This window comes from Ipomoea nil, unplaced genomic scaffold (genome assembly GCF_001879475.1).
Source record: "Ipomoea nil cultivar Tokyo-kokei standard unplaced genomic scaffold, Asagao_1.1 scaffold2036, whole genome shotgun sequence".
Classification (NCBI taxonomy): domain Eukaryota; kingdom Viridiplantae; phylum Streptophyta; class Magnoliopsida; order Solanales; family Convolvulaceae; genus Ipomoea; species Ipomoea nil.
Genome location: NW_017618464.1, coordinates 2,691,567 through 2,705,329, shown reverse-complemented (window position 1 = coordinate 2,705,329; position 13,763 = coordinate 2,691,567). Strand labels below are relative to the sequence as shown.

The 13,763-nt window shown below is 33.3% G+C and overlaps 2 protein-coding genes across 7 annotated transcripts; one reads left to right on the top strand and one right to left on the bottom strand.

Annotated features, from left to right (window-relative positions):
• Positions 1-756: 756 nt before the first annotated feature.
• LOC109148001 (mitochondrial inner membrane protein OXA1-like) lies at positions 757-4,466 on the top strand. 3 transcript variants are annotated; one of them, XM_019295708.1, is made up of 10 exons: positions 757-837; positions 1,008-1,492; positions 1,805-1,895; positions 2,679-2,726; positions 2,883-2,941; positions 3,042-3,117; positions 3,258-3,389; positions 3,529-3,636; positions 3,749-3,803; positions 3,909-4,466. In XM_019295708.1, exons 2-10 carry the CDS (start codon positions 1,023-1,025, stop codon positions 4,181-4,183), a joined length of 1,314 nt encoding a protein of 437 aa, XP_019151253.1. In that variant the 5' UTR covers positions 757-837; positions 1,008-1,022; the 3' UTR covers positions 4,184-4,466. The 3 variants fall into 3 exon arrangements, with proteins under 3 accessions (XP_019151253.1, XP_019151251.1, XP_019151252.1); XM_019295707.1 differs by having other exon boundaries at positions 758-837; positions 993-1,492; XM_019295706.1 differs by having other exon boundaries at positions 757-1,492.
• Positions 4,467-4,678: 212 nt separating this feature from the next.
• Positions 4,679-11,224, bottom strand: LOC109148002. Of its 4 annotated transcripts, none has more exons than XM_019295710.1 (9): positions 11,192-11,224; positions 9,483-9,529; positions 8,333-8,427; positions 7,340-7,407; positions 6,858-6,930; positions 6,561-6,664; positions 6,375-6,479; positions 5,213-5,312; positions 4,679-5,092 (listed from the first exon to the last, which is right to left on the bottom strand). In XM_019295710.1, the coding sequence occupies exons 3-9, from the start codon at positions 8,414-8,416 to the stop codon at positions 4,916-4,918; spliced, it is 711 nt and encodes a 236-aa protein (XP_019151255.1). In that variant the 5' UTR covers positions 8,417-8,427; positions 9,483-9,529; positions 11,192-11,224; the 3' UTR covers positions 4,679-4,915. The 4 variants fall into 4 exon arrangements, with proteins under 4 accessions (XP_019151255.1, XP_019151254.1, XP_019151256.1 ...); XM_019295709.1 differs by lacking the exon at positions 11,192-11,224 and adding an exon at positions 10,910-11,010; XM_019295711.1 differs by lacking the exon at positions 11,192-11,224 and having other exon boundaries at positions 9,483-9,542.
• Positions 11,225-13,763: the final 2,539 nt, after the last annotated feature.

The following is a 13,763-nucleotide window of genomic DNA, read 5'->3' as shown; positions in this document are numbered from 1 at the left end:
CGAGAATGACCTATTCCCCTTTGCAAGGGGAATAGAGATTCTGGGGGGCCCCTGGTATTAGGCTATTTCTGAGTTCTCAGGAATAGCCTAAAGTTTCTATTTCCTATTTTACCCCCAATTAAATTTATTTCCTATTTCACTACCGCCACCGCCACCACCACCGTCGCCGCCACCATCACCACCATCGCCGCCACTGCCGCCACCACCGCCCCCAACAGCACCACCACCACCGCCCACCATCGCCACAACCGCCGTCACCACCACCCCACCAGCACCAGCACCACCACCCCACCACCGCCACCGCCACCACCACCACCACCGCCACCGCCACAACCGCCGCCGCCACCACCACCACCATCACCATCACCATCGCCACCGCCACCGCCATCATCGCCACTGCCACCACCGCCGCCGCCACCAACGACACTGCCACCACCACCACCGCCACCATCACATATTTTTATAAGGGTATTTATGTATTTTAAAGCATAATTCATTTCTATTCATTAAATCAACCAAACACTGTAATATAATTCTTAAAGTCTATTCCTTCCGTGAATCAAACAATAGAATACAATTCTTATTCTATTCATTGCTTATTCCATTTTTTATGGAATAGTATTCGTATTACCTCAAAATTCATTATGTGAACAAACGTGTTGTAATAGAAGTGGTGGTTTGATTTTGCAAAAAAAAAAAAAAAAAAAAAAAAAAAAAAAAAACTTCTACGAGCATATTCAATGGAAGTACGGAACACTTGGCTGTTCTGTCACTGCCTAAACCCCCAAAACCCTCCTCGCATGTTTTTTTCCTGGTATGCTCCTCCCATAAACCCCTGTAAGTGTTTCTTTAGCTCTTCTTGTCGGTTTCCTCAAATCCCCAATTTCAATTCGCCAGTCTTTATGCATCCTTTCCTTACGAAGATCTGAGATTTTAAGGTTTTTGCTCTGTATTGCGTATAAAAATCTGAACTTTATATTCTTGATCCGCTACTATTCGGTTTGTAGGAGCGTAAGTCAAGAATGGCTTACAGACGTAGTAGTATAACAACAACTCGGGCGAAGCTTTTGTACGACCAACAACGATTTGCCCCATCAATTTCTCACATTCATCGCGACGACGATGATCGGAAAAAACCCGAATCGAGTTCGGAAAACCCTAGAGTTTTAACTCATCTTCGGCACTGTTACTTTGGGAATAGAATTAGCCTGGGCGTTGGTGTCGCCAGAATCCCATTCCAAGACCGGAAATTTTCTCCTCCACCGTGGGCCATGGCTCCCATTTGGATGAGGAATATGTCAACTAGCGTTGGCGAGGGAATGAATAAGATAGAATACATATCTGAAGTGCTGAGTGATAAGGCTGTTGAAGCTGTGGCTTCTCAAGCTCCGGTGGTGAATGAAGTCGCAGTTGCGGCTGCAGATTCGTATTTACCTGTGGCTGCCTTGCAATATTTGATTGACTATGTTCATTGTGTTACTGGATTTAACTGGTAAGATAATATCGCATATTCGCATTTTTTTTACGAGTTGAAACTTGAAAGAACTTGAGAATTTGGAGTGGAATGGCTTTCGATTATGCTGATTGTGTGGTTGCTTTGTTTATAGAAGGAAAAGGAATTAGGCACTTTACTTTTAGGGGATATGGATAATGGATGGTGTATGTAGTAGTGAAGCTAATTATATATTACATTAATAAGGTACATTAAAATGCAACTATGATTGGTTTTATTTTGAATTTTGTTATTGTTGATGAAGTAGAAGCAATATAGAGTTTGGTTTTATCGTTACTTATCTTTGTTCAGGTGGGCATCAATTGTGTGTACGACTCTTTTAATTAGATGGTTAACTTTGCCGTTGATGATACAACAGCTGAAAGCTACTTCAAAATTAGCGGTAAGTTATATGCATGCCTTACCTTAATGATGATCATCTTTGTTTTGTTATTAATGATGATGATTGTTGCTTGATTTATAATCTTGGGTTTTTTTTTTTAATAATAATTTTTTATAAGCATTCTTGGTTATTAATTGTGTGTTTACTAATTGCCAAAATTTTATATTTTTTTGGAAAAATGAAAAACTTGACAATGGAATCTAACTTAACAAAGGAATTTGGAAAACACTTTTTTGTTGTTTTCCGGATGCAAAAGCACACATAATTTCATTTACAAGCATCCTTATCATTACCATATTTTCTTATTTTATCCACTATCATCTATCTTCTCTATATCCCATCTACTTATCCCAATTGAAATTCAAAATCTGAATTGATTTTTAGATTTTGGGTAAACCTAATATGTTGTTGGTTCAGATATTTTCAATTATGTTGTTATCTAGATATGAATATGCTCTGGATATCAGATGTTAAAATTTCATATATACTAGACTCGAAAGCAAAGATTATATGTATTTTGTTAAAACTAAACATAACTGAAAATATTTGTAATATCGGCTTTAAAAAAATCACTCAAAATTTTGTATTTGTGATTAATTTTATAATGTTATAGTCTAAAAAAATTGAATTTGAAAAATGAATGTGGAAAATGGGTTTTGGTAAAAATTGTTTTTTAAACTGGAAAATAGAAAACAGGCAATTGAAAATTGTGGTAAAGAGTAAAGACACCCTAATTTTTCTATCCTAAATATGAATTGATGATTGACTTCCATGTCTCTGCAGCTTTTGAGGCCAAAGTTGGATGATATAAGACAAGAGATGCAAAATCGGGTATGGTTACATTAGTATTTTTTAAATAAATGAATTCGAGTTTGTAATTAATTATTTTCTCATATGAACAAGATTTTTCTTATCATTCATTATCAGAGTCGTTACTATAGTGCACCTTAGCGACAAGTAAGAGGTTATTGTTTTGCTTAATATCAGGGCATGGCTCCGGCAGCTGTAAATGAGGGTCAGCAGCGGATGAAGGATCTATTCAATGAGTATGACATGCATCTTCTAGTTCAACCTTTTCGAATTTTACGTTTTTTTTTTTTCAGTATGAAGTATGCTTATGGTGATAGATGGCATGTGGATTTTCAGATACAAAGTTTCTCCCTTTTCCGCCTTTAGGGGAATTTTTATACAAGGCCCTATCTTTGTCAGCTTTTTCCTTGCTGTAAGATTGTCTTGTCTCTACCATTTTTTGTAGTGTTTGGAATTTTGCAATTAACCAGAAAAACGCAATTAACCCATTCTCTCTCTGTGCTAATGTTTTTACTTTTTTGAGTTTTGACTTTATATATCATCGTGATGCAGATTAGTAACATGGCTGAAAAAGTCCCCTCTTTTAAAGAGGGTGGTGCATTCTGGTTTACTGATTTGACCACTCCTGATAGTATGTATATCTTCCCGGTTTTGACTGCATTGACATTCTGGATAACAGTGGAGGTCAGATTTCATTTCATAATTATGTACCCATTTCTTACTAACTTAATCAGATACAAATTTTCTTGCCTTTTCCATATTCTTTTGTATGTATTTTTTTTTTGGTCTCATTGTAAATTTGTACTTTTTTTTCTTTCCTCAGTGTAATGCACAAGAAGGAATGGAAGGAAATCCTTCGTATGGCACCATAAAAAATGTTTCAAGAGCAATGGCCGCACTGTCAATCCCATTTACTGCAAGTTTCCCAAAGGTACGTTCGTAGACTTTTTGTTGCACAAAACAATTCGACGATAGTTATATAAACTTTTGGTTGAAATTCTTGATAAAAATTCTTGTCACCTCAATGGGAACTTTTATCACAGGCGGTTTTCTGTTACTGGATTACCTCCAATATTTTCTCGCTCTCATATGGATTGGGTGAGTTTACTTGCTCTACAAATTTATCTATTTACATTTCTGAAGATGCCTTGCCAGGCCAAGCTTTTGGGTAACAATATTTTCTCTTTTACCTTGTTTTATCAGTAATTAAAAGGCCTAAGGTGAAGAAACTCCTCGGTGTACCTATAATACCCCCGGCACCTCCACGCGCTGATCAAAGTTCAGGACTCCCGTTTTTTGAAGCGGTTAAGAAGCTCGCAGCAGCTAAAGAGTATGAAGCGAAACAAGCAGCTGGTGAAGCAACCAAAACTGCGAGCCAACAGATACAGTCAACACAGTCAACTGCGCTTCTCAGTCAGAAGGTCAGAAGCTTAGAGAAAGAAGTGAAAGGAAGGAAGAAAGGAAAGAAGAGGCGATAACTCGGAGAAAGAAATTACTATAATCTGCTCTTTTTTTTTCTTTTTTTTTTCTTTTTTTTTTTTTTAATTTCCCTATAGTGCATAGCAGGCAAAAAAAATGCTGCATTCTTTATTATAATGGCTGTTGTAGTTAGGTATTCAATAATTTTGTGTCTTTGTTCCTTTCTGGGTTATATGTTTTTTAACCGCAATATACGTGATGATCATGATGATGATGCAGATATAGGAGTTTCAACACTTTCTAAATTTCTTAGTAAAATAAGATTCTAACCAATATTTGTTTCTTGGTTTTAGGTAATAATGCTTGTCCTTTTTGTCTTCCACTTTGTTAATTTTTGTCAAAAGTAGGCTTTAGTGAAGAATTTTTTTTTTTGATATACTCCGTATTAAGTTTTCCAACTTAGGCTAGATTAATTTTAAGCCACCAAAACTCCTGTTTAAGGATGCTGGAGAAGGTAAATTGCGAGTTGCTTTGATATATTAAGTTTTCCATCCTATGAAATAGCAATATGGGTTCCAAACGTTACGTGCTACTGCAACAAATGTTTCATCAAAATCAATTCTTCCAGTCTTATAATAGCCTTGTGTTACTACTAGTCTGCTACTTCCTGTGATGTTGCCAACAATACAAATTTCTACCAACTCTCAATATACAACTTCCCAGAGGTTTTCAGGTGTGTAAAATCACAAGAAGTTGAAGTAGGTTGAGACTTATGGCGAAGGAGCATGATGCTATGTGACACGAATGAGAAGTACGACCATGATAAAAATGCATGTCATAGAGAAAATCAAGAGCCATGTGAAGCATGTCGTCTTGAAACTCCGTGAATAAACTTCCATGGCACGACTGCTAGCATGCCCTGTACTTGCCAAGCTATTCTCAACTGCTTTTTCGGTTGAGTCAAGTATCTGTGTGCCCAAACAATGCACCAAGCTTGTTAGACTACAAATTATATATAAGAACACTTCCCTTGAAGAGTTATCGTTATGTACTACAACATTTCAACACCAAGAAGCAAGAAAGCTTACTTTTTCTGTGTTTTTTACAGATTGATTCATCATGAGACTACTCTCTTTCAGCTGTCGTGCCAAGACAACCATTTCATCTGTCAGGCTCTCCTGAAGTTTCCTGAAAGTGTTATCATATTACACAACAAAATCATAAAACAGTTGACACATTTTCAATATAGCTTTGTGGTCCAATGCATTTTCAGCACTAACATCAATCGGTGTCGAAATATTTTACTTTGTACATGTTATTTTACATCATCTGCAAACACCAGAGACTTGCATGAGAAATTGAGAATTCTAGTTCTTCAAGGAAGCATTCTTTAGAGGTGTCGTGGAAAAGGATAATTTTTAACCACAAAACGACTACCAAGCAAAATCATTCAAAGAATTCAAGTTAACATCTTGCTTTGAAGAAGAAATTACTTCACTTAGGGGTCCAACAGGAGTTTAGCCTTTCGGCAAGTTTCTTATTAGATTGATTAATAGACTTCTGAAACAATAGTCACCAGGAAAAATAGTCATCATTCCAACCAGAAAGATGAAGAGGACAAGAGCATAATAGATTTCCAATGTGCTCTTAACTCTTCAACTAGCCTAAACTATGATAATAAATGGAAAAATGTCCAAAATGCTTGCTCTCTTAGGGGGCGTTTGGTTCAAACATTGGAATCAGAATGGTAACTGGAATTAAATACTTGGTAATGGTAATGGTTGTTTAAGTAGAAGGAGTCTCTTCGTTTGGTAACAAATAGAAACTGGAATCAAAATAAACAAATAAATAATTAATTAATTAAAATAAACAAATATATAAAAATGTATAATACATATATATACACATACATATATGTGTGTATATATTAAAGTTGCATATTGAATGCATAGACAATGACCTTTTCTTTTCTTTTTTCTTCCTCATTTTTTATTCCATTGCTCAAAAGTAGGGGAAGAAAAGGGTAATGAGTTTTATGATTACTAAGGGATTTAAATCCAATAGTGGGATAACAAAAGTAGGCAAACAAACAAACATGGTAATGTGTATCAAATCTATAGTAGGGTACAAAAGTCCCGAACCAAACGTCACCTTAATTTATTCTTTGCATTTTTGCAGAAACTCAGCAACCGCATGTATGAAGAAAGATCTATCTAGAATAACTTAAAACATGTGCCTGCAAAACTGTACCTGTGCTTATCAATATGCGTCCATGCAGCATCATCTAGTTTGACGGGAGCAGATTGGTCAGCGCCCACCTTCTCTTGAGATGTATCCTTAGCATTTGATGGTGGCCTATTTCACTTGAATATTAATACTTAATCAAAAGCAAAAATAGAATATAAAAACAATTTCCATAACTATATATTCACACACGCAAATCTTCTTCTCAATCCTCCAGTAGGAGAATGTGCACTTTCTCCCTCTGCTTTACAAGTTTCAGCACTATATACGTCAGCCAGAGGGCTCTGAGGTTCCTCCTGTACAAGGACAATGATTTTGGCATGAATAAAAAAGGTCATCAGAAAAGCCAATCCATAATAAAAGTAAGGAAAATAATTTTTTAAGGATAAAGGACGTTGTGAGCTTAATCATACAGACTTCAGTCAGATGCTAAGAATATTTTAACATAGAAAATTCACAGAAGAAGAAAGGGCTGGAAGGTATACACACCACAGTGACAGCCACTTTAGCAGCAATAGCTTCGATTTTCTCTGAATATTCGTTCACCTTGGCTTTGGAAACCCTATAGAAAGCAAGCAAAAGTCTGACAAAATAAACCTTAAAAAGGCAAGCCAAAAGCAAAAGACTACAGCAATAAAACTCCAAGATAGGATCAACCATAGAGAAATAGAGAATTATCTAGAAGTTGGTCATGCAACGAGGACTTAATATATAGGATAATTATTATTTTTGTAAATTTCAACACATGCACACACAGTCAAATAGATGTGTGTTTGTGTTTGGTCTATATTCCACAGAGTGAAGGTTTCCTAATAGTATACACTATGAGTTCTTCAGAAACAAAAACTATATTTTGATGTCAATTCACAGATTCATGATAAATTCAGAAAAGACAACCTAAAGCCATCATGGGTATAAAAATTGTTCTATCAAGTATTTGAAATTGAGTTTAAAATGGTAAGCATACAGACCTGGGCAGTCCTTCTGGAGTCCTTTCTTCAGCCAACTGCTCCAATTGTTCTCGCAATGTGGCAACATACTATAAAAAATTTAGCAACTATAAGAAAATATTTAAACACAGTTCAGGTAATAAAAGAAAGGTTTTCCTGAATATAAATTACAAATTTTCCCCTTTTGACAAATGACACTAAAGTTGCCAATAAACTTCATTATTAATTTTCTCTTTTGATATTTCTAAAAGTTACCAATAACTTATAAAGGTGATTTTCTATTATTTAATCTATAATCCCAAGATATGAAACTTTAATTGTAATTATTACTTATCTAGATTCTACGAGGTTGTAACTTTTGGCAGAAAAAAACCTTCTACATAAATTCTTGGTAGAACAATCTTCTTTTTTAACTTACTAGAAATGCATCAAGAGTCATAATAATAATTCTAAACAATTGGAGTAGAAATCCTTTTCTTCTCAAAGAATTTCATACCTAATCTCTTTCCAGGAACAAAAATACCCTAGCCATTACATCAAAGACACCTGGAATGATTATTGTTGTTATAAATATACACTAAAAATAATTTCACTCCACAGACCAAAGCTATTCCAATATATAGTAAAGCATCATAAAATAACTCCAGTAAGCATGTGCGTTCAAAGAACTGCCAAAAATGAGAAAATAGGCTAACTAATTACTCCCTCCGTCCCGAATTGGTTGTCTCATTTGCTTTTTGCACGTTTTTTAAGGAATTAAAGTAAATGTTATATATTTTCCAATTATGCCCTTCACTTTTTCACTTTTGGAAATAAAAGCAAAAGTCATAAGGGTAATTTGGGAAAAAGTAGAATGATGGTGATGTTCAATTTTGGAAAGAGGACAACATTTTGGGACAAACTAAAAAGGAAAGTAAGACATGCAAAATGGGACAGAGGGAGTAGTTAATAATTTTCATTATTGATGTCAAATGACAATACCAAACACTCAACATGAAAGAGCTGTGGACATACATGTATGAGCTTTGCTTGATTTTGTTGTTGTGGCGCAGTTGCTAATAGTCTCCTCAAATTAACTTCAGTTTTACTCAAACCCATTGAGACTTCCTCTATAAATCAGAGAAAAATAAAAAATAAATAGATAAATAAACAAATGTGAGAAAAAGAACCAATTAAATTTCAAGAAAAAGAATCCACTAACGGAAAAAAAAAAAAAAAAAAAAGAAGTAATTGTAAAATAGATGGGAGGGTCGGGTACAGAAGGTTGCGCCTTGTTCTAGAGTACTCGGATTTCCTAAGAATCATATTCAAATACCTAGGAAGATCCTGAGAATTATGGTGTTCCTTTGGAATCATAATGTTTTGTTCACGAGCAAAATGGGATCAATTTTCTTCAATTAAATGGGGAAAAAAGGAGCAAAGCCATGGCGGATGCATGAATTTTGTTCAGTGAGGTCAAAAAGTAAAGAACATCTTTAAAAATCAAAACGGTTCAAATAAAAAAACACATTGAGATTTAAAAGACAATATTTATTAGTTATGACAAACTAGACTCATAAAGCAATATTGTTGCATAATACATAACATGAACTAATTGGCAATTTGAAACTCTCTTAGAAATTGTGCCTTCAAAAGTTTAAGTTTGAGAATGTAGATATGAAACCACTGAGCCCAAGAAATATTATCATACTCAAGTTCCAGTATTAACAAAGATAGAGAACACTAAAAATCATTGGAGCATATAGTGATATGAGGGTATCAATACAAAACACTAGGCAATTGAACGTAAGTGTAATAACTAACAATAAAAGAAGTGATATCAAGAACATACTTTTGTCACATTCAAATAAACCACAGTTTTATTTTACATTCAAGAGAAGAATTAAAATCTTAAAATGTCCATAGCAGTTAAGGGTGTCCTTTTGAGGCATTTCAACAAACACCCACTGGGCATCACTAACTAGAAGTTAAGGAAGCAACTACTCCGTAGTTTGGTATCTAAATTCTCTAACAATATTAACAGCTAAAAATCCACAAAAACCTCAATGAATAATTCAAAAATCATACAAAAAAGAAATATATATTTAGAGAAAAAAAATACAGATTCACATAGTATAAATATAAACCCTAGTTTTAAATTCATAGTATGAGATGGGAATAATACCTTCAACAATCAATCAAGAATTTCAGCTTGAACATATAAGATATTACCTGAAAATGACAACTAGTGTAGTGAAAATAGACAATAGTTCAAAGCCAACCATTATATCAAATCTGTTGTCTTTTATTAAAAATTGCGCTAATAAACAAAAATTTTCTAAAATTTTTGTCATTGGAGTGTTGTCTATTAACGAAATATCAAATTTTGTAAAAAGAGAACATGCAAAAAAAAACCAGTTGCATTAAAATCGTTGTCTTTGTAAAAAGCGTGTGCTAAAAGAACACGTTTAGCTAAAACCATTGTCTTTTGAGTGTTGTTTAGCATTTTTCTTGTAGTGCACTCTCTTAGAAATTGTGCCTTTAAAAGTGTAAGTTTGGTAAATTTCAAATATGGGTTTCAATAAAAACTCACAATTTAACCAGAACAAAGCAAGGCTTAAATATTTTTTTAAATAATAATGATATAACTCATTCAAGGAGAAACAATTACTCTGAGTCCTTTAATGTCATGTATGAGTCAATCATTCATTATAAAATTACCATCTCTCTTGTTTTCCCCTCTATTCACCTAATTGATCTTTTATGTTTGACACCATTTGTTTCTGGGATTTTCTGCCAGAGGCCCAAAAGACTACTGAGAAAAATCTAAACTTCCAAAAAATATATATATATGATGCTTTTGTGAACAGAGAACAGTTGAGTTGAGAAATGTTGAATTTTACAGAATTTAATAGCCTAACCATCTTCTCAACTCAACTAACTGCACCTTAATCCAATTCTCATTGCATAGACTGCATGGATTTTGATGTCTCCATTAAGTCCCCTAATGTGCTAAATCCACCATGAACCCTTGAGTATATTTCTATTAAATAACTTCAATCCTAGTAAGTTCTGATGACCTTTTAGATTACTAAAGCCTATTAAAATTATTATCAATACTTAATCACTCAAACACATACTGAGGTTTTCATTGAATTATCTGTACATCTTTAACTAATAGGTTCCCCATTACTGTTACATCCTTGTATTCCAAAACTTCCCTTTTTAAGCATTCTCTTCTTTTGTTCTTCACCATTCAACTCTAGCTTCAATAAAACATAGTTGTCCTAATATTCAATGAACATAATTTTTCTTACACCCTTACTAGAAGTTTAGGATTCAAATATCAACAAATCAAAGTCATAAAAGTTCCATTCCCAGTCAAATCTGCTGCACTTACAGACCTAAATCCTCCATCAAATTGACAGCCCAGAAAAATATATGCATATCATTGTATCAAGGATTCAAATATCATGAAATCAAAGTCGTAACAGTTCAATTGCCAGTCAAATATGCATCTTATTATATGAATACACATCCGTAAAACATTTAAAAAATCAAGGAAAATAGAAAATCAGAAAATACACATTCGGAAAACTGAAAAAAAATTACCAAAAATTCACATTGTCTGAGTCCGCCTTTGTAAATATCGAAGGCGCTAATTCCCGCTCGTTGCTCAAGAGAGAAAAAGACGATGAACTTATACTGAAATCCTGATGATTCAAAAACTTTCAAAATACTTTAACATAACACAAGAAAACTGAAGAACTGAAGAAATTAGGTCAAATTATAGTCTTAAAAAAATGTATAAATAAAAGTATCAAGCTTAGAAATGGGTAAATGGAGATTCAAACAATATACAATGTGGGTAACTTACAGAGAGAGAGAGATTCCAGAGAAGGAGCTGGAGTGAGGCTGGGCGGTTTGATCAGCTTCTGTTCCGGCTTCACGGTGGCTGAAACTATTTTTATATTTTTTTTAATAATTTAATAAATAAATAAAAAGTTTTTTAGAGAATAAAAATTTTTAAAAAAAATATTTTAAAAGTAACACGTGTCAAGCTTGAGATAATTAATCTCTATACAGGTTGATTTGGACTCAATTGAATTACAAGTTTAGGGGATCTGAATGGAGTTTTTTTATTTATTTAGGGAACCTAGCTGATTGCACTATCCGAATTACTTAGAGAGTTGATTTGACACTTTTTTCTAAATAAAAGACATAATGTAGTATAGGAAAAAAAAAAAAAAAACATAGTCCTCTTTGGTAAAATAGTTAGCCTAATCAATTTTGACTTATTTGACCACTATTAGCTTTTTGACCTTGGTAAACAATCAATATGATTATTTGATTAATTAACTATTTGTAAAAATTTATTGCTCGAAAATACTAAAATTTAAAAAGTTGCTTAAAATAGTTTTTTCGATAAGTTTTTTGAGAAATTCATTTTGTATGTAATTAACTATTAGCTAACAGCTAATTTACCAAACACTTTTCTACAATCAGCTAATATTATCAACTAATGAAACTCACCAACTCAATCATCTAACAGCTATCACAGCTAACAGTCATTTACCAAACACCAATATACTTTACTAAATCAGCTAATTATAAATCAAAACTAAATAAAAATGTATAGTTTAGAATTTATTTAAAAAATATCTTCTCATATTATTATTTTAATACAACTCACATGATTGACTTTATTTTTGTTTTTAAAACACTCATGATTTTCAATAAATAAAATATTTTTCGTCATCAGAGTTCTATTTTGTAATTACTCATTTAGAATGGTAATATATATGTTATCATATTACATAGTAATTAGCAATTGACTTTGTTTTTAGTATCAAATACAATTTATTTTTTTATAACGATTTTTTATTATAGAATATTCAATCATGTAAACTTGATACAAATAGCATTGTGCCATTGTGTATCCAACAAATAATATATTATTATATACGTAATATGGAATATTTTTGTTATCATTATCCATCAACATGATAAACAAACAACGAGATAATATGGAGTATTATTTTAAAGGCAGAAAGGGTTAAATAGACTCATGTAGTAATATTAATTGTTTATTTAGTATCATGAATTAAAATATGGTTCATTTAGATCATTATATTCTTAATTATTTTTTATCTAGCAATTTTAGCAAGTTTCTAACAAGTAACTCATCTAATTTGCTTATATAGAAAAATAAAATAAAATAAAAATAAAATGTTGACATGTTATTTTTTCATCTAACTTGCTGTTTTTGTCACTTTTTGGGTAGAAAAAATCAATTTTTTTTTTTTATGTATCTTCATATTATGTTGATTTTTTTCTACGAATTTTTCAGAAAAACAGTGAATTGATTTTTCACATCGGCTGTGAAATAAGTATGTTACCGCTTTTGTGGTTTTTGAACCCATTTGTTAGCATTGGCATTGGTTTTTATTTTGGTTTTAGATGGTGCGTTTATGAGACTCTTCGGTAGACACCTGAGATTGAGGAGTTTAGAAAAAAACTGGTTATTAATAGACTAAGGGACAACGACGATCTGTATATTGCTCTTCATTTGAGATATAAGGTTATTCTCATCCCAAAAATTTATCGCACTTTCTAAAATGAGTCTCACTTTCACATCATCAAATTTACAAATTCTCCACTATTCATTAGAGCATCCACATCAGTGGATATTATGGAGATAATGTCAGATGAATTATCTTGGGTGGGGATAATAACAAATGTGGGGTGGGGTTATTTATCAAAATATTTGTTCTGCAAAATGGGGGAGAATGGCAGGAAAAGAAGAAAGAGGAAGAAAAGAAAAGGGGGTTGCTGTGCGCGTTTTGCGCACAGCAACCAGCCCACACGGGCGCGTGCTTTGCACGCGCGCCTGACCCTTCAATTTTTTTATTTTTATTTTTTGCTTTTTAATTTTAGATTTTGATTTTTTTGTTTTATTTTCCTCCCCTTCCCACATTCTCTCTCCTAATCACTCTTACATTATCCCCCAATTCTCCCCAACCATTGTGGATGCTCTTAGAGCATCCACATTGGTTGGGGAGAATGGGGGGATAATGTAAGAGTGATTAGGAAAGAGAATGTGGGAGGGGAGAGAAAAAAAAAACAAAACAAAAAAAAATTAAAAAAAAAAGTAATCAGACGCGTCAGGCGCTGCACGCGCCCGGCTTTTGCCCAAGGCTGTGCGCGAACGCGCACAGCCTTCCTCCTCCTTTTTTTTTTTTTTTTTTTTCCTGACAATATCCTCACATTTGCAGGATAATTATTTTTCAATTATCTCCCCTCCACACTAGTTATTATCTCATGTAGGGAAGAATTAATGCTGAAATCTCCTCACAATATGCACAAGTGTGGATGCTCTTATACATCCCTACAAATTTCTCTCACTTTAAAAAATGGGTCCCACTTCCAATAAAATAAACAAATACATATATAATAGTAATAATAT

Coding starts and splice junctions, on each gene's coding strand:
- LOC109148001 (XM_019295708.1), top strand. CDS start 1,023: ATGGCTTACAGACGTAGTAGTATAACAACAACTCGGGCGAAGCTTTTG. Junction 1,896..2,678: donor AAGCTACTTCAAAATTAGCG/GTAAGTTATATG, acceptor ATGTCTCTGCAG/CTTTTGAGGCCAAAGTTGGA. Junction 2,727..2,882: donor GACAAGAGATGCAAAATCGG/GTATGGTTACAT, acceptor GCTTAATATCAG/GGCATGGCTCCGGCAGCTGT.
- LOC109148002 (XM_019295710.1), bottom strand. CDS start 8,416: ATGGGTTTGAGTAAAACTGAAGTTAATTTGAGGAGACTATTAGCAACT. Junction 7,408..8,332: donor ATCAAGCAAAGCTCATACAT/GTATGTCCACAG, acceptor AATTTTTTATAG/TATGTTGCCACATTGCGAGA. Junction 6,480..6,560: donor GGATTGAGAAGAAGATTTGC/GTGTGTGAATAT, acceptor CAAGTGAAATAG/GCCACCATCAAATGCTAAGG.